General features: G+C 49.5%; 1 protein-coding gene across 1 annotated transcript in view; it reads left to right on the top strand.

Moving 5' to 3' along the window:
• Positions 1–24728, top strand: part of LOC128310611 (protein serrate) — a 103081-nt gene extending 78353 nt beyond the window's left edge. The window contains exons 10-18 of the mRNA XM_053047295.1: positions 2639–2752; positions 2845–3069; positions 5081–5208; positions 12968–13121; positions 21871–22026; positions 22583–23044; positions 23125–23519; positions 23586–23795; positions 23880–24728. Of these exons, the coding sequence (XP_052903255.1) occupies positions 2639–2752; positions 2845–3069; positions 5081–5208; positions 12968–13121; positions 21871–22026; positions 22583–23044; positions 23125–23519; positions 23586–23795; positions 23880–24728 (2693 nt within the window). The remainder of the gene's footprint in view (positions 1–2638; positions 2753–2844; positions 3070–5080; positions 5209–12967; positions 13122–21870; positions 22027–22582; positions 23045–23124; positions 23520–23585; positions 23796–23879) is intronic.
• The last annotated feature ends 702 nt before the right edge of the window (positions 24729–25430 follow it).

Raw genomic sequence — 25430 nt, 5'->3', positions numbered from 1 at the left:
GCAGCAACGAAGGACAGCGTCCTCTGAACAACAACCAACCATCAACATGCTGCCCCAAGCGTCCCAAGCATCCCAAATTTCCGACAAAACGTGCACACGCTAACAAGATCGATCGTTTAGCGGTAGCGCGATCACTCCACTCGTCGATCAATTATGACGATAATTGTGGCGCTGCTTTGTGGCGGCAAACGCCACAGACGGAGCGTGCGGTCATTATCTGTGGCTTCTTGTTTTCGCACCGTGTCAGTTGTCGGGTGACAACATCCTGCAAAAACCGTTCCCCATAATTGTTGCGTGAATTTATCGTTCTTTCGAAGGGTACGCGCGCGAGCAGACTACTATGCTGCCGAAGTGCGACAGTTCTCTGAACTGGTCCGCACCGGGAGAGCATAAATCTTCCACTAAAACGGCACGATCCGTGGTCCACGCTCCTAATCGTTGTACAAATAGCATAACAACACCGTTACCATCTGCCCGGCCGGATGGATCTATGGCGGCGCAGCTACGTGTGAGCGTTTGCATACCGATGCTTGTGTATCATGTTTTCTACTCAGATTTGTTCCGTATCGTCGCTATTGAATGCAACGACACTACGATACGACAGGAAAAATACCGGTAGCTAACGAACGCCCAAAGAGTTCGCCTGTTCGACATGCAGTTGCAAGTCGTATACGCGAGCCAACAACGATTCCAAATTAAACCAATCGCAGACAGGGCACCCAACAATTCCATTGCGGCCGGGAATAGGCGAGAAGGATTTCTCAACGCAGACCTATCGATATCAGCCCGGGCCCCCGGGAGAACGTGTGTATTTATTTCCCATTGAATTGTAAATATTTTTTAATTTGAATAAATGACTGGTGCAAGTTTGTCGCCCGGGTTCGGCGCGGGATGGACGGTTAATGCGGCCGATTGGGTGCTTGGGAAAAGTCGCAAGGATGTTGGCCGTCCGTGTGTTTGTAGCATCTTCGCCACCAACGACGGTGCGCGACACAAACGAAGGTGCCGTAACGAGATGCCACCGATGGCTGCGTGGCGCTTTCCGCACCAGCTCCGGGCATCGATTCTAGAGGGTTGAACTGCTAGAAAATAAATTGTAATTTCCCCGATGCAACACACTCGGATGCATGGTTTAAAGCCACACAGCGAGAGTCCGCGTGTGCAGCCAACCGAAGGGAACTTGTGTGTATTTATGCTGATTGAATCAATCTCGTTACCAACAACCGCAAAGACCAATTGGTGGCCGCCACAGCCGCCAAGAATCGTCGCTGCGAAGGGGAGCAACAGCCACAGACAAAAAAACGGCACATTTAAAAGCCAAACCGATACCTTTCGCTCAAGGCGCTACACGGGTGCGGTTTTGCGGTTCCTCTCTTGCTTTCTGCAGCAAGCGTAAGATCTTGCGATCTCGGCATGGGTTTGCACCCGGTGCAGCTTGTTTGCATCCCGCGCACATCAGCCGACGATTTGTAGCGCAATCATCCTCCTTCGGGCAGAAATTGTTCTGTGGTTAGGAAACGCAGAGCAACAACAGCATAAACTCCCATTCGTGCCATTCTCGCACACACACCCAAACACCCCCACACATCGCTGTGACGTCCCATAACGAAAAACAGGGAGTGAAGCCATGGAAACATTGCCGATCCATTCAGGGCTCCGAGGGCACTTTACTACTGCTTTGATTTTCTGCCCCTGACACAAAACTTCTGCAAGCTGACAGCCGCTTCCACCGCATCGCATCGAGAAGCAAAACGAAACAGGGCAAAAAAAACCAGAAGAAAAACATGCAAAATAAAATAAACACAAACACCAGCGGACGTGCCGTCAAGATGTACGAGCGCCCAATTAATCATCCATCAAAAAAACGCGCGAGGAAAACCCCCCGAAACCCAAGACTGTGCCACTCCGCGGTGCCCGGAGTTGGCCAGCACGGGGATTGGAATTCTTGCCCAATCAAACCCAAAACAAAGCAACGCCACTTGACATCTGACATCCGGCCGCCATTTGCTTTCGTTAGAGATAAATTCTTCAGCTCTCCTTCGCCCCTCAAGATTCGGAGATATTCCGAGGTCCGTGCTTTTGGCACGTACGTCAGTCCCAGCATCCGTGTTCGGTTAGGATTGATAGGGCATCCTTGCTCGGGCGTCCAAGTCGCCCGGGATCTAGATCGTGTAGTCCCGTTCATCGATTGGAGGTCATTCTTGGGCTGAGCTAATTACCACATCATGACCATCCTCCACGAATGGTCAGTATGGCGGAATGAATCCATCAACGGCAGTGCAGCATACCCCTGGGAGATGAAGTTCAGGTTCAATCAACTCGGTACACGCTCAACCCCATCAACCCCAAAACGTCATAATACAGCCAGTGTGATTTCGTTTGACATAGCCTGTGAAAGAGGACGACTTCCCTTCGGACGAGCCTGCCTGCATCAGATCGATCCCCTCCCCAGATAACAGCGAAAGATAACGGTCATGTTGTGGCTCCCGCCTTGATTGTACTATTTTATCGTCTCGATCGATCATAGCGCAGTCCGTGGAGACAGTTAGGGTCACTTAATTTACACCACCATTCATTAGCGCATGCTGTGCGCACACCGTGTATCGGCGCAATTTAATTTCTTCCTCTTGTCTTCCAGATATCGACGAATGTGCCGATGCACCGTGCCGAAACGGTGGCACTTGTATCGATCTTATCGGCAAGTTTCGCTGCGAATGTCCACCACAGTGGACCGGGGACACCTGCCAGAACGGTGAGTGGTCGTCTGGTCGTCCTGACCCAATCGATTTAGGAGACGAGCGGTGCCTAACAACCATTTTTATTCATCTTCCCCTTTCTGCATAGATGTTGATGAGTGCGAATCGAACGTGGCGTCCGGACTCGGGCCCTGCATCAATGCTGAATCATGCCGCAACCTGCCCGGATCGTTCCAGTGCACCTGCCTCGAAGGTTGGGGTGGACCAACCTGCGCCAAGAATCTGGACGACTGCGTTGGCAAGTGCAAAAATGGCGCCACTTGCATCGATCTGGTGAACGATTACCATTGCGCCTGCGCCGTTGGATACACAGGTAATGAATTTTGTCCCGCAGCAGGTAGTGTGAGGGCTCACGGTCAGTCAATTTGTCTCCCACTACCCCTCCCACATCCGGAAGAGCTCATGATTTATGATCGACTACCAAGCTGCTGCGCACGCTGAACATATAATGCTTAGCTCCCAAACAAACAAACTAAATGAGATTACACGCGGACACATCCACAACACGCATAGCAGGCAAATAGCGTACCCACGGGTAGCACACAGCTGGAAGTGCAATGATTCATCAATCAAGCGCTACCGACAGGATCCGAAACGATCAAGCGACGAACCCGCTTGACTATTCGGTCCAACAGCACACCCAATTGCCGGTACGTCACTCGGACGATCGTGCATGGTCAGCCCGATTTGACTTAATTTGTGCGGGAAATTCGTGCATCCCCCCGAAAAGAAAATTGACTACTCACCTGCTGCTTTTGGCAGTCCGCCTGTTTGTATGTGGCGTGATCTGTTGTTTATATATTCCATTCCTTTCCGGAACGAGCACCTAAACCGGCGGCTTCACCGTCTTGTCGTCTAGTTTCAATTAATCAAACCGGCAGCTAAAGGGCGGCATTCGGCGGGGCCCGTTGATTGGAGTACCGCTGTGCGAGCGGAGCACGATAACCGGGGGGGGGGGGGGGGGGGGGGGGGGGGGGACACCGGTGGGCACAGTATGCGGTAGCTCCCTAGCGGGCCAGGATGCGCCCCGATCTGCTTCTGCTGTCAATTTAGAAGCGTAATTGTTGCGATGCCGGTGCCGGTCTGTCAAAATTGAAAACACTGCGGGCTGTCACATGCGGGGCAACCACGATCAATCGTACGGCTGATCATTTCTCCTCGGGATTTGCTCTGCTCACGCAGCGATCCGTTTGACTTCCTTCGCATTGTCTTGCGTTCGTTGCGTGTGGGAAATGATACACGGCCATTCCTTCCTTCATCCATTTTTTTTCCCTCAGTGGACCGATTAACTATTAAGTTAGTCACGATAATGTCTTACTAATGATAATTTCATTCCTACTGCATCCAATATGCAACCCCCTCTAATCCGATCGTTTCCAATCGGTAATGAGCGGTGCGTTTACCACATCCCAACAAATTGCAGCGTAAAGCGCGTTCGCGTTTCGTTTTCCATCCCGCCAACAAATGTGGTTCGTTTAAAGGTATTTAAAAATAATAATGCTTCCAATTTCTCATAAATGTAAAGACAAATTAACATCCATTCCGTGCGCCCCCCTCTGGACCGCGCGCAGCTTAGCCCCAAGCGCGATGAATAACGAAAAGGGATGAATACAACCGTAGCAACAGAGAGAAGCAAAAAAAAAAGATAAATAAATAAAACATCCCGAGAAACGAACTGTTGAGCGCGAAAAGATATTAATAAACCTGTACCCTTTTGCCGGACCACCGAGGGACCCACGATGCTGTATTCAAATTCGCCACAAAACGGTGGTTACGTACGCGGGGAGGGCTGCTTTTTTCTCGCGCCACAATACGATAATAATCATATTCCAGTAGCGTGCCTTTTTATATTTTTGATTAATCTTGGGCTTTTTAAAATATCATCTATTAAAACGATCCGTTGCGCGCCGGCAAACGGATGGACGGAACACGGCACCTGATAAAAACTGCCGGCTGGATTGTGTAAGAAAACGGGTGTGCTTTTATTGTGACGATGAGCAGTCAGCAGTCGTCGGTTTGTGAGGGGAACGTCCATTGCTCGGACGGAGTGTGAACAGAAAAAGAGAACCGAAGAAAAGACGACCGAATGCCAAGGACTTAGGCCGATGAAATATGTTCATTACATTCAAACAAATTTTCATCTTGCTGCTTCTATTGGCTGCAACTGGGAAACATCACGGTACTGCTGGCCCACAGCGTATCTCACCTAGTACCGCTCGGTCAGCACCGCTTAACGAGACGTTAAGCAGGATTAAAATCTACACAAATGCATCAGCTAGTAATGGAATCAACATTAAATTGTTCTGTATTAATCTTTCTTTCAGGTCGCGACTGCAGCACCGACATTAACGAGTGTGCCAACTTTCCCTGCCGGAACGGTGGCGAATGCGTAGATTTCATCGGCAACTTCAAGTGCATCTGCCCGCTCGGGTTTTCCGGCACATTGTGCGAGGTAAGTGGCATCAATTTGCTACGATAAGGTGGTTTTCGTTCCTCAATTTCACTGTTTGACGAAAATTAATGATAATTTACATGCAAAAACGGTTCGCCGCGTCTTACCGTACATGTTTTTTTGGGCCGGGTTCGTTGCAGCTGTCGCATTGAAGTCTTTTCAAATTTTGAGCGACAATCAGCGTGTAACGATGGGTGGTTTTTTCTTCTTCTAACGGTTCTAATATTACCCATCCAAAAGCGTAATGTATGATTATTTATTATGCTTGTTATTGACAAGGTGTCCTCCTGCTTCCCCTCACCTTTGTTGACCATTTCCCCTTCCCCTGTCTGCATTCAATCGCGCTAGCTAATTGGACCCAATCGCCTACCAATCGTTCGTTCACTGTGTTTTTTTTCTTCCTTCATATTCCCGCGCATAAAGGGGACAGGAATTTTTACGTTTTTACCCACTGATGGGTGTTCACATCTTGTCAGCTTTGTCCCAAAGCTATCTCTTGCCCATCTCGCCCATAGCGGTACCAACCGTGCTGCTGGACCACTAGCGTTATTTTGGAGCGAAGAAAAGAAACTGAAAATAAAAAGGGAGAACACCCCTACATATTGTCACCATTTGACGGATGACACCCACCACTCGTAGCGCACATTACGGCCGCAGGTCGAAAATGAGCAAAGCAACAGAAGTATGGCGTATGGCGATTTAACATAATAATACTTCCGATAATTATGTGAACCTTTCGAACCGGGCCAGCGAACTGCAGGGACGCGATACAAAAGCGTAGATCTGGCACACGGCACCAGATGCCAGACGCGCCAGGCGAAGCCCGCGATAACAAATAGGACGTTAGGCCATTTGTGTGTGCGTGTGTGTCAGCCTCGTCGGATGACAGATTGACCATCGATCGAGTTGACAAACGAGGATTTCTGTTCCGCTCCGAACCCAACCCCGAAGCCACCCCACACCGCCATTTATCACAATACAACGTGTCAACATAATGCAACAAAACGCCAACACATCACAACCGCGTTGGTCGGCCCGGCCGCCGAGTATTTAAACGAACTTAACACACAATAATATCTTGTTACCTTTGTTGTATTGCTCGTGTCGCAAAAGGGGGAGAATGGGAGCGCCGACGCGTACGCCGTAAATCGCTGACGGAAAACCCGTTCCGGGGTAATCGCCGATCAATGGGACAACAGTGAAATCTGTTCAACGAAGTGTCCCGAAATTCGGACTCACCTCCCACACGGAACGCACGGTTTCTCCATCGCATTCTTTCTCTGTCGCATGTTTCAATCTCAGAGCCCGTCCGGTGGTGCCCAAATTGCAGTGAAATGTTTTTCCCCGATTTTATTTTCACCCCATTTTTTTTTAAACGATCGCGCCCCATCTTGGCGCTGTGCGCCGGCTCGTTTAGCCGCAACTAGTAGAATGGAAGTCCCTTTAAATATTTATGATTTGCGTGTCGTTTGAGCATCCTCCGCCAGCCGGACCATCCTCTCGACGATTGCGAGTAATCTTTCCGTGTTTCATCGTTTTCCCCTCCCGGTGCCAGAATCGTGCCGCATGTAAATGAACGGTCATAAAATAAAAATTAATTTATAAAGATATAAAACCAGATAATAGCAAAATCGTTATTTCTTTTTTTGGACCGGGAGGGAGGGGACCACAAGGAGCCGGGGGGATGGTCGCAGAATGGTGGAGCAAAACAAACGCTGAATGAGGAAAAAACACGAAGCTTAAGACCAAAAACGGCCTTTAACGGCTTTGCGGGGGCAAATGCGTGAACGTAAAGCGAGGAACAAAAACGGATAAATACAACGCCGGTGATGATGATGACCATGGTGATGATGATGATGAGTAACCAGCATACCGAGGGGAGCTCCTCGGTATCAGGCTGGGAACTAGTAGCCACCACCGTCTGGTCGGCTGTGCGAGGACACGACGCAGGCAATTTGTCTTCGTGTTAAAACCATTTATCAGCTCATGAGCTCTTGAATCAACCGGTGGTCGCCAGGGAATACCGCCCAACCCCGGGTTCGTCGCTTTGCGGATTGAAGTCACCTTCCGTTTGCAACAAAATCAACGATCCATATGTCCAGAGCAAATAGTTGCTTTTAGCTTGAACTAAACATAAAACCTTTCACAACTAATCTGCCAATTTGCTAACTAGAGTTCGGTTTAAATACTCCAGTTTAAGCAATTTCTAGCTTTATTACAAGCAAAATTGAAATTTATTGGGTCAGATATAGAATCCTCCATATTCTATATTAACTTGATTACGTTTCGAATAAACAAAAAGCGTAGCAAGCGTTGGAGCTGAGAAAGCTGAGCACAGATTTAATTTCAGCTGGAAAAACCTTGTGAAAGGCGGAAGTTTTCAAATCTACCTCTACATATATCACTTTAACATGGAAAAGTTCTAGAAATGGCATCAAACTATTGAACACTTTCGATGAGAGACAAATTTTACATCGGAATTCAATCTGTGCAGAGATTTCCTAACTGACACTAGGCTGTCACAGAGTAGATCTGGAATCCTTCGCACCTTCTAGATTTTGATCTTTTAGGTCGGAATTCATTCTGTGCAGACACTAACGGACACTAAACTAAAAATTTTGCCTGTGAGCTTGAAGCTCGACTGAAGCTCAAGAACTCTGCAAACGCTTAAACGCATGGAAGTTTGACCTGAGTCTGACCTAGAATAGAAAGTCACTGCAAGTACCCTGCAGACATCCCGCAGAGCAGCAGATATGGAACGGATATTAGACACTCAGTAGCACATGACACGCACCGGTGTCAGTTTATGCTGAATGTGATGGCAATATCCTACCGCGTGTTGTCCATCGCGCCTCACTGACATGCACTGCATCCCCCCGGGATAAACCACTCGAGACGCAAACAAGCGACACTTAATGAGTATGCAAATGGGAACTATCGCTAGTGCGCAGGTGTGACGGTTTCGTCTACTACACACCTTAAGGGTCATCCGCAGTAAAGGGTTCGCGCATTGTCAAACGCAACTTTTGGGGCCACATCCCCAAACCCGTTCCCTCCTTTCTTAATTCCCCCCCTCCCTCTCCCCGTTGTGCAAGATGTCAATCCCTTCACCGAGAACTGTGTAAAAGCATTTAGCTTTTACGTTTGTGACGTTCTTCGAACCTGTTTCGTTGCTGCACTGATATTTGCTGCACTTGTTTTCCCGCACCAGCGCGTGTGATCCGGGTGCCGTTGGTGGTGCTCCTGTTCGTTATTTTTTTCTCACCGCTATCGCTTCCGCTCCCCCACCCCCGGTGTGGTGTGCCTTTTTCCCGCCTCACCTCAGTAGACCTAGAAGCCCGCGAGTGCTTGTAGAGAGTTATGTTGTGATGTCAATTTTTTTTTCTCTCCACCCTGTGGACTCACCAACCCTCGCCATAGTGCGTACGCAGGCCGGACTGTTTTTCGCGAATCCACCAAATGGTGCGGTGTGCGCCAGTGCTGTTGGCTTTGCTTCGTACTACCGGTTTGCAGTGGGGATTGTACATCGCCCCGAACACAACACAAACGAACGCACAGGAGAGAAAGAAGCAGCAGCAAGAAGAAAAAAAAAAGCGCAACCCCGTCAACCATCGCAAAACGGCAACTGGCCTCCGGTGCGCGCAATCCCGTTGAAATGTTGACTAGAGTGACGGTTCAAGATTTAATATGTTATTCGCTCGTTTTTATTATCTCTCACACTAGGACTGTAACGCCACGCCACAGTTTGCTGCGCGTGCACCTTACCGCCCCCCCCCCCCCTCCCCCCCCCCCCCCCCCCCCTTCCTCTCCCCGTCGGTGTCGGCGGCCTCGTGAACCTGCTCCGGCCAGCTCGGATTTTTGCCCGTACGGTCGCACCCGATTACGAAATGGCACGGATTTCGTTTCACACTGGCCTGGCCTGGCCTGGCCTGGGGAGTGGTATAGGGCAGCAGGAATGGGAGAAGAACATGCGCGACATGCGAACAAACACGAAGTGCTGCTGTGCTACCGATCGGTGCAGTGCAAATCGCTCCACCAAGAAACCAAAAACGCGTTTTCCAAAGCGTTAGTCGCACACACCGGCCAACAAAGCCAGAGCCACCCGACAGGTCATTCGGCTTTGAAATGAAATAAATAAATTATTTTAAATGTAATATAAAACTGCACATGCACCGCCGGCTGTGGCCGGGTGGCCTTTCGCAGCCGTGGCGAACGAATGCACCTGCTATTAGTGTTGCACTTGCTGGCGGTGTTCGATACAGTTTTCGTTTGGCGAACCGTCCAACCGGGCCGGTTGGACGAAGCAAGTGTGTTGCGCTGCCGGGGCAATTATGTACAACAAATCAAACTCACCTAAAGGTTATTTCGCAGCCACCGCAACGGCGACGGTGACGGTGGCGACCTCGCGAAAGATGCGAAATCCGCCAGCGATCGCTTGTAAGATGGTGAAGAAAGCAAAACAAACCGTTTGGGGCTGCCAGGCGAAGGAGTTTAGTGAGCGTACAAATAGAAAACCGAGCTCCACAACTCAACAAAAAAATGGGGTGTAGCTGGATACCTTTACCGGAAACTGGACAAACCGAACGGGGCTCCAGCGGCTAAACGTGCGCTAGTTGACGCTAATTGATTAACATCTCTCCTCCGGTTATCGGTGGCGCTTAAAGGCGCTTGTCACCGTTGCTGGAGCATTTCATTACGCTACCTTGCGCAATATCGCGCGATAGGTGTGATGTTATCAACGGGACTGATATTTGCAACATGTGCTTCATGATCGAAAAAGAGAGGGTACGTCGCTTGGCAGTGACTTCATTTCGTACTTCGTTCGTTCGTTTGATTGATCGTGGCACAGCCGGGAGTCTCCGCGGAGTCTTGTTTATTTCAATTTTATTTGCATGTATTCTGTCCCGCTTTCCTTAACACCCTCCACAACCTGATCTATTCGCCGATCTATTGATGGACCGAAGTGCAGCTCGGTTGGAAGATGATGCATCTAATCATAAATAATAATTGAACTGTGAAACCGAACCGAACCGAGGATCGATCATTCGGGGATTGAATCACGCGAGCGCCAAACCAATTTTGATAGCCGATTTCACACCCAACTGGTTGCAGCACACCCTTGGGCACACCTGGCGCGAACGCCATTCCCTTAAACAGTGTGCCAAAACAGCACGGGTGGGTTGATTGATTTTCACGCCGTACAACGCCAACATGTCGACACGTTTGGAAGCGTTTTCGTTAGCGACGCCGCAATCGGTCGTTAATCTTCCACCAAATCTTCGCACGCACAATCTCCCGTACAGTACGCGGTAAGCTGATACGCGCATCTGTCTCATCACATCACACCGCAACCAGCAGCAATTAATCGCTTTTTTAACCAGTGTAACCGTCCCACAAAAATCATCCCATATCGGACGGTTTCGGGAGGTTCGAAGAAACAGCAACAAAATGAACCAAACAAGCAGAGAAACAAATCACCGCTCCCGCAACTTATCAAGCAGGAAAGGAAAGCAAACACCCCGAAGGAAAAAAGCAGCGAAAATCACCCCCCGCCCAGGAGAAAGGTTGCATTGGGTTGTACAGTGAGAAAAATTTATCGCCCACCCCAGCCAGCATCCGTTGGGTGTTCCCGAAACAGAAACCATCGTCACCGGGCGAATTTCTCAGGTTCGGGTCTTTTCTGCTGCTGGTCCCTCTACCGCTTCCATGGCAATGTTTGTCCCTTTTGGCCGGTGGCATTCTACCCCCGAAAACAAAAAAGACGCCCTTACCCGTAACTGGTGCCGTCGTTCCCAGCGCGCACCGGAGCGAACCAAATACGGGACCAAATTAAATCATTGCTAACGAATTGAATCGCCTTCCCAGTGGATCATTAAATTAAATCACTCACTGTGAGTGAGTGCAAACTGTCCCACTCCATATTCCTGGCGCACAACAGCCCGACACAGATCGGAAGCGGTCGAGATGCCGCCGTGCCGTGGGAGCACTCATCTTGGTGGCGCAAATGACTGCACTAGACTCATTTAACAAGCAAACTGGATCTGTATCGAGGAGGGGGGTAATTTAAGGCATACCCACCCGAACATACATCGGCACCCACCAAACGGGACCGTCTTTTTTTTTTTTTGAGTTTAGCTTGGAAGGAATTTCGTAAAGCCTTCCTTCGACCGCCTTAAGCCCGGCGATTGGTGTGAAAATCCCCCATCCACTGGATTGGACTGGGAACGATCAACGAACAACAGCCCCCGGGACGACAGGTGGGAGAGAAGGTTGTCTGAATATGGGGAACACATATTAAATATGGCGCGAATATCGATAATCGATTAAAGCCTGATCCGGGCACGATCACGTTTCCCCCCCAAAACATTCAGGGAACCGGGACGGCTTACTGTCAGTCAAGAAACAAAAGCTTGGAAAATGCAAAACCTTGCGTTAATGCGACAACCGACCCACACCCCCATCGCTGCTGCAACGTCGCGTTTGCGTTCGGGTGACAACGGTTCCGGCCATCTTTCACTTTACGCTTTCCATCTATTTCGAGATCGTTTGGCGTTTTATTTTTCTTTCTTTCTTTCTCTCTGTTCCCAAAAATCCTTCGTTGTGTCTCCGGCCGTAAGTAGCTTTCAGCATTTTTGTTCTCTTTTGTTTTCGTTGGTCGATCGTCTTAAGACACCAAATATTGATTGACAATTTCCAGTGCGCCGGCCTCGAACCTGCCTCCCATTGGGGGAGAGTGTCCGAAGGTGTTAAATGTAACAAGTGTCACGACACGGTCATTCTCACGGCACACCGTACAACGCGACCGATTTATTACATTCCCCGTAGTTTACTCTTGTTTAGTTGTTTGATTGCTTTTATTGGTCGCCTTATCTTCATCCCTCACTCAGGACGTCCCATCCCCCTACCACCCCATTATTTGATGACGCCCGACAAAAACGTCAAAAGGTAACGATTAAAACGTCACCTTGGTTGCTTGCCGGTCCACCAGATAGCCACATGTTACCCAAAATTGATCGCTAATCAGATTAACCGCAGAACGGGAACGAAACCGTGCGTTTCGTGTCATAGAAGATGGTTTACTATTTTCTTTTTAGAAAAAAAAGCGCATTCCTCTCGCGCCACTATTCCAACAGCCCCGCGGACCGCACTTCGATGGGTGAGCTTTCGTTTCGTTTGTTAATGCTACTTTTACCGCTGCTGTTAGATTCGGCGCTCAGCTGGACGCGATAATATCATAATCCCGCCGCTCAGCGGTTGTTCGTGAACGTGAATGTCGGGGCGGACCGGGGGCCCCAATTAAAACCATTCTGCCGCATCCTTTGCCCACGGTGCGGACCTGTTTTTGTGTGCGTGTTTGGAGTTGAAGTTGGCGTTGGAGGTGGTGATAAAAGCTGGTGCGCGGGCCACTGTCTCTAACCGGTCGATTCCGATTTCGGTATTTCGGGGGAGATGGTGGAGATTAACATAAAAATTTGATTTTATGCTCGCGCAACGTAAACAAAACTTCAAACCCCCCTCAAAACGATTGTTTTCGACGCGTCTTTTTCGATTGGTTTCCACCATTCAATCTTACTACTACCTCACCACCACCGGAGGTAAAATACTTTATGGCACACTATTATGATGCTGTTCTAACCCCGTCGGATGTTCGGTGGCTCCAGCCACAATTTCCATCAACCATTTTCTTTCCGTTTCCGCCGTTTCGTTTCGGTTTATCTACTAATTGTTATGTGTGTTTTTGTTTTCTTTTCCATTGCAGGAGGCCAAAGATCATTGCGGATCGTCACCGTGTATCGAGGGCCAGTGTCTTAATACGCCGGGCGGTTACTACTGCCATTGTCCACCGGGACGTGCCGGGCGGCACTGCGAATTTCCGCGCGTACCCTGCGAAAAGGGTGGCCCTTGTGCAAATGGTAAGTGGTTCATCGCATCGGGAAGATTCTTCCCAACAAAGAGCGTTGCGGATTTGCTACGGAGGAATGTGTTAAAATCCGCAACCAATAGCATATCGCCAAATCTTTCGAGGGTGCGGGATTTTTTTTCTTTTGCGGTCAGGGTGTGACTTTCCAAGTGTCTAAATCAAACCAGATCAACAGTCCTCGCTTCCCAAACGGAACGGCACGGCATTAGCATATTCGTGACATCCAATTTATTGTCCCATATACGCCACCGCGTTGACAGCCGCCACGGGTCGTGTGGAGCATCTTGCGTCGCTGTGGTCGCATGTGAAGCGAAGGTGTCGCGCTGCTTCGTCCGGTATCGACCCGGAAAGATAACGGAGCAGGCTGCTACACCGGAGCACCATCGCAACACCATCGCAACACATAATTATAATAATAATACAATAATTCATTATAATATTTCAACGCGCTTGCGCACGGGCAAACCGAGAGCGCCACAGTGTTTGCCATTTTCATTCGGTCCCCCCAGCACCGTTGTGCTGTGAATGGGTTTATTTTCACAGCAACACTATCACACACTATCAGTAAGCATCAACATCAGCTGCTGCGACGACTCGCGTCCCTTTTCGTGCGAAGGTGTCGAAATGCGAAAGAAGATCTCACCATCTTCACGTCCCGAGCCAACCGGGCGAGGCGGTGGAAACATTTGGATAATTTACAGCCAGCGCCGTATTTGGTTGTATTTTATTGCCCACCATCAACCGCCAACAACGGGCGATATTATGGCGTATCTGACCGGTTGGGATCTCTGTGCCGATTCGCCGGCGATTTCGGTGGCGATCGTTCGATTCCCACTCACGCGGGCCAACGGCAACAAAAATTGAGGCGGATCACCGTTTTTGCGCTAACTCGAAAGGATCCGTGCCAGGAATGTGACAAGCAGTTGCCAATTTCAGGTGATGATCCTCTGCCGCCGATGCGTTTTGCCGACTGTTTTGTCAGCCACAACCGCTATCGCTCTCGGGTGAAATCGAGCGTTCAACTTTATCATCAACGAACGGTGTTTTTATTTACGTTTCGTTGTTTGGGTTTTCTCTTACTTTTTGTTACAAAAAAAAAGCTTGATTTCTCCATCACGAAAGTCGATGGGAAAATCTGTCAAATGCAATTTATTTTCTACGCCCGAAACGCTGGGCTGGGAACGCTCGCTCTCGGGGCGGAAAACAGTTTCCTGTACGGCACACACAGCCATTCCTAGCAACGTTCGAACGGCTCTATAAATCAGCATCATGTTGCACGACGCTCCGGTCAAGTTTCACTCGCCTTCTATCGGCCGCGTGCTGGAGGAAATCTGGCGTGGTTCGGGCTACATCTCGCAAGGACCTGCCCCGGGAGGATGCGGTGCTGAAGTGAATCCCCATTTTTTTTTGGTACCAACAGTTGCCCGTCCATCGTCCTGACAGATGTCGGTTAGGTTGTCTTGTCCGTGTAGCTCCCGCTGCAACCACCGGTCCGGTGTTGTCTGCCGGTTCTCAAAGTCGGCAGTTAATTATCCCTTTTCCATTCGCCTTGTGCCAATGGATGGCTGCCACGCTCTCGGGTGCTGGCATAATCGATTGGAAAATGAACATGCCGGGGAAGTTAGGGTGAGCTCAGGCGTGCGCCGGCCGATTCAGATTGACGGTCACGATGGGTTCGGTTTGGTGCATCTTACAAATCGCAGCAGGACAGGACAGGATCGTTCACCGAAACCCCAAACATCGGACCCTTGCCCGTCGGAACATATTTATTACATCCCCCCACCGAGTGAGTGAGTGTGTGTGTGGCTAGAATTGGCGCGATCGCTCATTTTCATCGCGTCGTCTATGCACGATCCCGGTGAAACGCACAACAGCAGGGGAAAGAGTAATGCAACGTGCCACACTCGGCTCTGGGTCCGGTTTGACGGTTTGGAAATGCCAATCGGCCACCACCGGTGATCGTGCCATAAGAAAGGGAGGAGCGGAAGGGACGGGCGAGAGAAATGTCCGTTAACATGTTTATTTCAAGATATGATTGTCATTGTTGATCGTGCAGGAATCATCGGCTACACGGGCGCAGGATTGTGCCCTTCGCGCCATCGGGTTCGCTAACAAATTGCCGTTCATGTACCCCTGGTGATCCAGATATACATCATCACTACGCCAGGCCCGTTCCCCGGCAGGAGACAACCGCGAACGTAAGCAATCGCAGTGCATCCGCGTGTGCACCTTGCCCTCGCGTGAAAGCGCACGGATCGGCGTTGGGCGTTGGGTAGTGGAAATCATGTCCGCGGGCCACGATCCAGCCGGCCCGCGTACAACGATCACTCGATTTAAATTAACAAGTTTGTTAACAGTTGTTCATCTGTCCAGCTCCATATCGTTCTACATCGCTCATAAGCGAATCGGGGTTTATGCTGACCCCTTCCCATGCTGTATCATGCATGATCACCTGAGCACTATTGGTGCCTTTCACCACTGGTCGGGGATGGATTATTGCTCTCATCCACCGCCCCCCCGTATTCGGTCTAGGCCCCCAATCTATACACGGTTGTCTAGCTGACGACACTCCACTGCGGTCGCAATCGAACACGGATCAGTGCGATCGGTTTGCCACCTTGCCATCCACCCCATAGACATGGTCCAGAAGAATGGCCAGAATCGCATTTATCGCACTTCGTTTTCGCAAACCATTCGTAATCCCTGCCGCCCGCTCTCGGCATCAAATAATGATTCGTGCTTTTGTCTTTCCCGTGGGCTCCCTCGGTGGAACGCTAGAACGCTCACCCCGGTTTTCGATCTCGCACGGGGTTCGGGATTGTATAACATTAAGCTGTATGTCAAAACTGCCAATTTGCGGGCGATCCGTCGATCGATCGTCACCGTGCGATCGCTTGCAATGGTACGCTCCGTTCGTACAAACCTCTTCCCCTCCCCGCCACCAAAACTGGCGGGGTTCGTTAGCGTGTTTGGTGCGGTGGGAAAATAATCTAGCCAAAAATTGTAGCCCACCAACTGACCGCGCTACTTCTCGGCATCTCGGCAGGCTAGTGTCCAACATCTTGGGCAGGCTTTGTTTTGGCACGAGTGTGTGCCCAGATACGGGATACAACACGGGTTCCCTTCAGTGCGTTACGGCGTTACCGAAGGAACGGCGAGAAAGACAAGCGAGATCCTCAGATTGTCCGACCGATGATCTGGTGGGGTGCGCACTCACCCCGCAGCAGAAATGTCTTAGACACGCGGAAGAATAATTGACTCCTTGGATGGAAAATGTTGAATTATTTATTTGGGAAAGCATCGGCCAGTCGCTTCCCGACGACACCCAACAACAACCGGCGTCGCCTCGCATTACGGCACTGTTCTGGGGCTTTGGAGTTTGGAGAAAGGGGCACTGCACCGCGCGTAAATTGACGATTTTTAAGTGTGAGTGAAAGAATTTTGATTGACACGCGATGGGTTTGGCTTGGGGAGCAAATATCCGAATATACTGTGTACGCGCAGATCGGCTAACACCCGTAGAAGGTAATATTGGGTGGACGATTGAGCTAGGATGTCCATTTTATTCGCCGTTCCACACCGTTCCAGATCCGACCGTTTGCCGATTCCGGAAGTAAAACAGGCGTGGACGTTGTGAAGTTCCTCGGTGCTTTTTGCTCTCCAATTCCCGGCCGATATCACCGTTAATTGCGGCCGAGTGCATGAAATATTCCGCAGCCGGTTAATTGGATCCAACCGGACAGAGAAATTGGAACGTTTGTTTGAGTGTAAAGTGTGCGCCTGTGTTGGTTAAATTATTTTCCCCCGCTCACTTTCATAATGTTTGCCCAAAAACGTGGGAATTGATTTGAATTTCATAGGGAAACGGTAGGTCATGCTTCCCAATTATCTGCCCACGGGACACGGGACAACGAGGGAGCTTTTGCGAAGCCTACTCAGGCGCGCGTTTCCGTCCCTGTTTAGTCACACTAGCAACACGGAGACATTTCGACGTTGTGTGCTTTGCTTCATCCCCTAATTCTAGTCCGCTTTCCGTCCGCTTCGCATCTCCCGTCCATCGCCGGCGCATCTATTAATCACTACTTATGTTCTCACCCGGTAATTGAGCCGAAGGTAAGGAAAGGTTTTGGATTCAAAATTCAAACCGAAGCGCGCGCATCACGTGAATGAAAATCGTGGCGTGCGCAAACACACACACACACAAACGGTAGCATCGCGTCCCACGATGACACTTCCTGCGGCAGTTAACAAACGATCCGGTTCGTCGCTAGCGCACCGAGTGAGTCACTCACTCACAGCTACCCGGGCGCGTGTGGGATCGCTCCAGTGCCCCCGCGGCTGCGAAATAAAGAGAGGAGGAAAGGGGGCTCAAAACGATGCATCGGAACATCGGAAATACAAATGCCGCAAATGCTGTTCAATTATGTGCCGCGCCTCATTATTATGGGGGCTTCCACTAGGCGGGGCGGCCCTCCAGTCCACCCTTCAAATGGGATGTAAATATGAAGTTTATATAAATTGAATTGAAATAATAAATAAATTTGCTGGTAAATCTTGCCCGTCCCCCTACACCATTCCCATGCCGGGGAGTGTAATGAGATGAAGGAGGGAACGCGGTAACGGGTTGAGAAATGACGTTTGGCAACACTCGAGCGCAGAGAGTTGCCGCCTCGTTACCGGAACGAAATTGCATGAATTGCAACAGCGGTGCGATGCATCTCGGATGCGCACCGATCACGCGACGTTTGCGACGTGCGCGCGGAGACGCATCGCAAACATAAGCACCACGGTTCCGCCACCGTGTTGTGTTGCTGCCCGCCAGCCAAGGCGTGAGATCGAAGGAAATCAACGGTTCGCGCCGCTGCCCACTATCGAGACGGGGACACCCTACATTGCTTCCACCACATGCGGGCAGGAATGTGTTGCAGCCCAATTGGCGAAAAAAAAAAACCACACCGCCGCCCCATTGTGAAGCGCGGAGGTTCTCGGTGCCGTACACATAATTAACTTTCCGGGCTCCCGTGGCATAGGCTCCGTCCCGGAAGATCCATTGGCCGGAGCAGCGAGTGTCCTCGCTGACAGGCGTAACGCTTGAGCGGCCGGTGATTGTCAGTTAAATGAGAACGTTTTGATTTGCAGCAGAACATTGATCCTGCCGTTACGTGCTGCAAACAGGCAGTACGGAACTGGCGAGACTCTGCAAATATGTTGCCTCGTCGTATGGACCCAGTAGCTGATCTTTTGATTTCATCCGTGCTTTATTTTACCGTGATACACCCCTCCCGTTACCCTGAAAGGACACACACCGTCCACAAAATCCTGATGCCGACGACACTCTGATCAATAGGCAAATTTTTCCCTCCAACTCCGCGGCGGGGCGTGTGCTTTGTCCATCCCGCTTGCGTAATTAGATGGCAAATGGCAGATGGCAGAGCACACGGGCACACGGGCCACTAGGCAAGCGTCACCAACCAAATGGATGCTAAATTGGATGGATTAACCCATAGATGGAATCGTTTTATTGGACTAATTCTTCTTTGATCCTGGCGCACTGTGGATGCGGCTATCTTGCCAGGTCGATCTGGGAAGTCCCGTAATGGATTGGGAAGGGGTAAAATTCCTGAGCACATTTAATGCACCCAGTGTACACGAATATGAATCTGGGAGCAAATCAACCCGAAGCTTTGGTAAATTATGAAGTTGGACATACTATTTTTAGATCGTTTTAATTTGCATGCTACAATTCGTGAAAGATTCTAACTTGCCCATCAACGTACAGCGTGAAGCCAATAATCACCATCTGTTGTTGGACTTGTCTAGCTTATGGGGAAACAAAAAAAAAAGGCTAGAAAAAAGCATAACCATTTCTCACACACGCGCATACACCCGTGGGCGATCAATTCTGCTAACTAGTCTAACAAATGGTATACGGAAGGAGTCGCCGCAGGGAGAACCACCCCGATGACTAATGATCGCTCGATCGCTCTTGCTCGATCGCTCACATGCGATGAATAATTAGGTTCCTAAATGCCTCGGTAATTAATACAATGCCGTTCCAAATTTAGAACCAAACCGTTCCCTATGTACCACCGAGCGTAGTGCAAAAGGATAGTGAAATAATGACAATATGATTGAGCTTTCCGTCCACATCCAGCAGTCTTCGCTTCTCGGCCCATGGATCGCATTGTCCCGATGGATCGTAATGGTACGCTCGGATGCTGGCTGCTGCCTTTTGACTGGTGTTGTCCGTACCGTTTGCTATGCTTTATCGTATGGCCACACACTCACACGCGTTTGGCAGCCTCTCGTCATCGGTGGAGCGCATGGATGGAGCTTGGAGTTGTGTGGAGTCTCCACGACCCCGGACCGATATTTGTATAATTAATGGAACTTTTTCTCCTACGGGGGAATATTTTTTCTTTTACGCTTAAGACACAAAACACAATGATGTTGCGAGAAAGGAAAAAAAAGCCGATGTTCCTCCATTTTCTTCAGTTGGCCTGTTTTTGTTTGGGTTGCCCGCGTATCGGGAAGGGTAAGCAAGGATATTAGTGAAACAGTGAGCAGAATAAGAACGCGCTAAAGGCGCGAAAGATGAACAAAGTTGCTCATCCACGAGGTAAAGCTGATGCTGGCGCTCGGAGCAACGCGGTAAAAGGTTACTCCTGCAAGGTATTCGAAAAGGGGGATGTGTGCCCGGAAGAGAGCCAGTAACTGAAGGCATGTAAGATTTTGTGATTAATTTTTGATAAATTGTTTACAACTTATTTATGGTTTCGAAAAAGCTGCTCCATCCAGCGAACGGTTTGAAATGATGAAACGATCGCATCTCCAATTGAAAGGCAGCAAAGTTCCATTTGTGATTACGAGCATCAACGCACCGCGACGTCGGCGACGTCGAAAAGTTGATGCCGCGTCCGACTGTGACTTGGGCCGTGAGGTTTTTCCATGCATTCCGTACGCACACCGGACTAAGGAAGGTTTCGGTGAAGATGAAGATAAATTAACGATTACGGCCAATATTTGTCGTAGCTTATTGTAACGCCCGGTTGCTGTGCGATGGGAACACATGGTATGAAGACGATTCCCAACAACATGGTCACATTGCTGCTGACCGTGTGGCTTTCTATTACTGTTTCCCAATTAAATCTCTCCCCATTTGCATTCTGTCACTCTTTCTTGCCTACGGTGATAATTTGTATTTGATCGTTTATTTCTTCAATGCTTTACTAAATCTTCGGGCCGCACAAACGCACAAAAACAGACCTTCCGTACAAAATGATGCCCGACAGCGTCAAAATGGTCCAAGTACTTCTGCTGGAATTTGAGCAAACTAACCGAACAAAACAAAAAAAACTACGCCCATAATACAACGCCCAACCCGTGGAGACATTCCGACTGCCGAAAAGTTATTCTATCAATGGGCTCTAGAGTGTGGGGTACTGCTTCTTTTCCCAGGTGAGATCACCGTCAAGACCGCAGAACTCACTCATTTATTAATGTAAATTGAAAAATCAAGCACCTCTGTTTTTCCCCCATTTAACGATGTTTGCTAGTTTGTTACGGGCGAAGGAAAGACAATGTACCCGATACTACCGTACCACAAATGAGGCCGAATAAGGTTTCTACCTTCGGTGTGTCACTGGTGTTCCGATTTAACCTCTCGCGCGAGCTGTAACCTATAAGGGAGGGTGGTGTAACAATCCAACCCATCCAACAGCCACCAACAACAACGGAGAAAAAACCCTCAGAGAAACCAAAAGAAAATTGTTCGTGTAAATAGTCCGGCACAGTGGGAAGAATGTTAATGTGCTGCACACTCTCCGCGCACGGTCTCGTCGCCCAGACGATCGGGAATGGGAAAGCGGCAGAGGAATACAAAAAGGGAGACACAAAAAAAAACAGGGCACACCAAACAAAACAAAAAGACATTCACAAACGAGCCTCAATTCGTTAGCGAGTACCGCGGGGACACGCGGGATGCCAAGATGATAGAGAACCGGCCGATAACTAGCAATACTTCTTGAGCATTAGTCTCGATTAAGATGCCGCGCCGGGTTTTGTGCTGGCCGTATTGAGGCTGTGCCGTGTGCAACGCCCGGGCAGGCATTATCTGTTTTCGAGTGTAAAACAAAATAACTTCATTCAGGCGTACAAAACAAACAGGCAAAAGAAACTGCCAAACAACAATAAACAACAATTTATCTACAATAAAGCAACAGAAAAAAACGGCACCAGCAAATAGATAAACATCGGTTCTGCCAAGGAAGCTACAGCTTAAGATAGGAATAAAAAAATAAGAAAGAATAAATGCAAAGACACTGATTAAGCAATTAAAATGGATCCCGCATTTGATCGCTTACATTGCCGTTGCGCGCACGACCCCAGTGTGCAGGGGTGGCAGAGAACCTCGCTGTAGCAGCAGTAGTAGTACTGGAAGCTAGACTATTCCTTCACACTATTTATTACCATCATTTCCACGGACACTTCTCCCTCGGTGTTTGATTGCTTCGCAATTCTTTCGCACCTTTTCCGTACCTACAGAACACGCGGATGTTATGAATTATTGCCCACGGCATGAAACAATCATTAATGAAGATGTGGAAGCATAAATGGTCCCCCGTCCGCACGGACAAGCAGCGTAATGATTCACGTTCGAAGGAACAGCAACGGATTGGCGCTGGAGTAATAAACACTTTTGCATTAATGTCATCGTTTTGTTCTTATTGTACCATTTACAGAAGGAGGTTGCACGATGCCTACCAGCAACGATACGACGATTCTCGGTGGACAGATTGTTCCGATTCCGTGCAACGGGCGGGGTAAATGTGAGTCCGGTCCGATGGGTACGAGCTGCGCCTGCCAAAGTGGATTCACCGGACCATTCTGTCAGCATAGTAAGTATTTTGGTGTGATCGTCACTCTGGTGCACTGATCGGATCTGTAGCGTACGTTGGCTAACTCTGATCCACCTTCATGTCTGAATCTTCAAACTAAGTGAATGTCTCTAAAATTCTATTACGAAGAATCATCAATCTTAATGAATCTTCGTCCCGAGCGTCTGTCTTTGAGTCTCTATTATGAAGATACACGAATCTCTGAAAAGATAATCTATCTAGAATCTATTAATATTCGTGAATCTCCGTAGTTTCATGATATCTAGTATTATCCTTAGGGATTCCCAAATCTTCAGAAATTCAAGAATTTTAGAGAACTAGATATTAAAGCATCACCAGAGTTTCGAGAATCTTTACAAATTCATGAATCTTCGGAGAATTAACAATACAGCTAGGGTATACTTCTAGACATCTGTCAGATATTGATGAATCTTTCAAGGATTTACTCCTGCTCGGAATGATATTTCACTGCAGATTCACATGTATGACTCTTCTCGAAAGAGCCAATAACCTCAACACTTTTTACTGAGCGTACGTATTCTTTCTCTACTTCCAGATGTCAACGAGTGCACCTCGAACCCGTGCTCCAACAACGGTATCTGCATCGATGGGGAAGGAGATTTCTCGTGCGAATGTCAACCGGGATGGACGGGGAAGACGTGCACGGAACGTGCGATCCAGTGTCTACCCGGCCAGTGTTTGAACGGTGGTTCCTGCATACCGTCCCAGTTCGGTGGAGCACCACACTGTCGCTGCACCCTCGGCTGGGGTGGCCCATTTTGCAGCGAACCGCTCGACCAGTGCCAGGGACAACCCTGCCATAATGGCGGCACCTGTGAGTCCGGTCCGGGTTGGTTCCGGTGCCTTTGTGCGAAAGGATTTTCCGGTCCGGATTGTCGGATCAACGTCAACGAATGCTCACCTCAGCCGTGTCTGGGTGGCGCAACCTGCAAGGATGGCATTGGAGGATTCACCTGCATCTGTCCGGTCGGTCGACGTGGTGTGCGATGTGAAATTCGTAAGTATTTTCTCTTTGGGTATATGGTTTATGAAGTCAATCGTATTGATTATGCCTTTCCTATTTGCTTCCATTTCTAGTGCTCTCCGATCCATCGTCCGTCTGCTCGAATACGACTACCAACTCTCCGTACGATCCACTCGTTAGCAGCGATGCGCTCAGCAAACCGAACGGCATGGGATCGAGCGGTACCATACCAGGGGCACCAGACGAAAGTAGCTGCAATTCGTGTATTTGCGTGAATGGGAAACCCCGCTGTTCAAATCTTTGGTGCGGCCTAAGCAACTGTCTCAACCGGAACCAGTCGAACGGCGCCGGAGCGGTCTGCGAAAGCCATCAGGTCTGTGTACCGACATCGCAAGAATCCTGTCTAACGCCACCGTGCCAACCACGAGGAGACTGTCGTACGTTCGAACCCTCCAGGCGTGTGGCACCGCCAAAGATACCGGCACCAACCGACTGCTGGCCAAATCAGGTAAGTCGTTGCGTTACGAAGCTATGCACGACAGAAGCTAATCGTTACTTCCCCACCCCTAACCAGGCAACTCTTGGAACGGCTTGTGCCCGTGTATCGATACTGCTGGAGCTGAACCGACTCGTGCGTGGTACGTCGGTGGACGGACTGTGCCATCTGCTCCGGTTACAACTCGGCGAGAAGCTCATCAAAAATCCATCCTTCGACGTGTCCGTCTTCATTGTCGTACTATGTGATCTCAAAACTGGAACGAACGATACGATTGAAGTGACACTGGTAAGTTTTCGTAAGGCCCCTCAGTTTCCTTCCATACGGCAAATGTGCAATAATTGATTTTATCTTCCTAACTTTCCTTCACAGTCTACTCCAACCGATCCGGTCGGTGGTGCGTCAAGCCTGACCGAAGCTGTTCGTTTGCTGGCGGAAATCCTCTCCCGACAGCAGGGCGTCCAGAACGATTCCTTTCAGACAGACCTCGTCGAGGCAGCCCCACTCACCTCGATCCTGGAGGTGAAGGTCGAAACGGCACTGGTCAATGAGGGCACCGGCGGTTCCAACTATCTCATCGCGGTCGGTTTCGGCATCGCGATCGTAGCGCTCTGTCTAGGCGCAGTCGTCGCACTGCTATGGCGCCAGAGGGTACACTCACACAGCGGTTCCGGTACCAACCTATCGCCCCACCTGGATCTATCGCGCGGCATGGACGAAGAAAAGTCAAACAATTTGCAAAACGAGGAAAACTTTCGACGGTACGCCAATCCATTGAAGGCGAGTTCCAGCTCGCTCCGGGGCGCAATGGAACTCAGTCTCAATCCGGCACCGGAGATTAACCAGATAGCCGGCCCGAGCACGGTGCACCATCGATCGCAGCAGCTCTATCCACCGTGCCCACCGGACGGTAGCGAGTTCGAGAAAGATCCCGACAAGCAGAAGACGGCCAACCGGAACTCGCACATACTGCTGCACAAAACGCAAAACGCCGACATCATGACGAAAAACATCGTCGGCGCGATCGACAGCCAGCACAAAGACTTTGGCAAACGATCGATCAACGATCATACCGCGTCGTCAGCGACAAACGTGAGTGCGGTAAGCGGGTGTACGCCAAGTGCGACCAGCGGGACACTGTCCGCCCATCTTGTGCCGGATGCACCGAACGCACCGAGCTCGTTGGCGCCCGATTCAGACGTCCTGACAGTGCACGTGTAGTAGCGTGCGGTTGTCATCCTAGAAAGCGAATCCTTAGCAAATCATTTGCGCGTTTTTGTTGTGGGTGTGTATCTGTTTGCTGTACGCTTCGATGCGGCAGTGTGGTGGAACATGCACGCAAACTCTGTAAGAAGCGCGTACTTGAGAATTCATTATTTTTATTAGTATATTTTTATACATGAGTAACTAATTTATTATTCGTCAACGCGCTTCACTGTTTGTTAACTGTCTGTCTGTCTATTGTCTCTTTTGTATTTGTAAATATTTCACCTGACTTACATGAGATGCAAGATCGAAACACGCGAATACGGAGCTCACAATCACTAGATCTTCTTAACCCTTGCGCGTTACTTTAGTTCGGCGAGTTAGCAGGAGCTTAGGGATAACCAACCAATTTTCGTTTGCTGTGCAATCAAACAACGTTCGCAATTTAAACTATCTAACGGACATTACTACACACCCAGTGGTCGGACGTATAATTCCGACTGTTAGTCGTTAGCAAATTGAGCCAGAAAATGAGGCAAGACGGGGCCATTTCCACGTAGGGACAGGGCACCAGAAGGCACATTGCTAACCATGCACAGCGCAGATCAAAGTAAAGGACTGATAATGCGTATGACAACAGGGTGTTAACAAGCTACTTATCTTCTTCTCAGCTTCCGATCCACACGTCTGAATTCTTGGATCCTCATTTACGTACGC

The sequence above is a fragment of the Anopheles moucheti genome, chromosome 2, assembly GCF_943734755.1.
Source record: "Anopheles moucheti chromosome 2, idAnoMoucSN_F20_07, whole genome shotgun sequence".
NCBI classification, from domain to species: Eukaryota; Metazoa; Arthropoda; class Insecta; order Diptera; family Culicidae; genus Anopheles; species Anopheles moucheti.
Note: the sequence above shows the minus strand (reverse complement) of the source record. Positions and strands in the feature narration are given on the sequence as shown.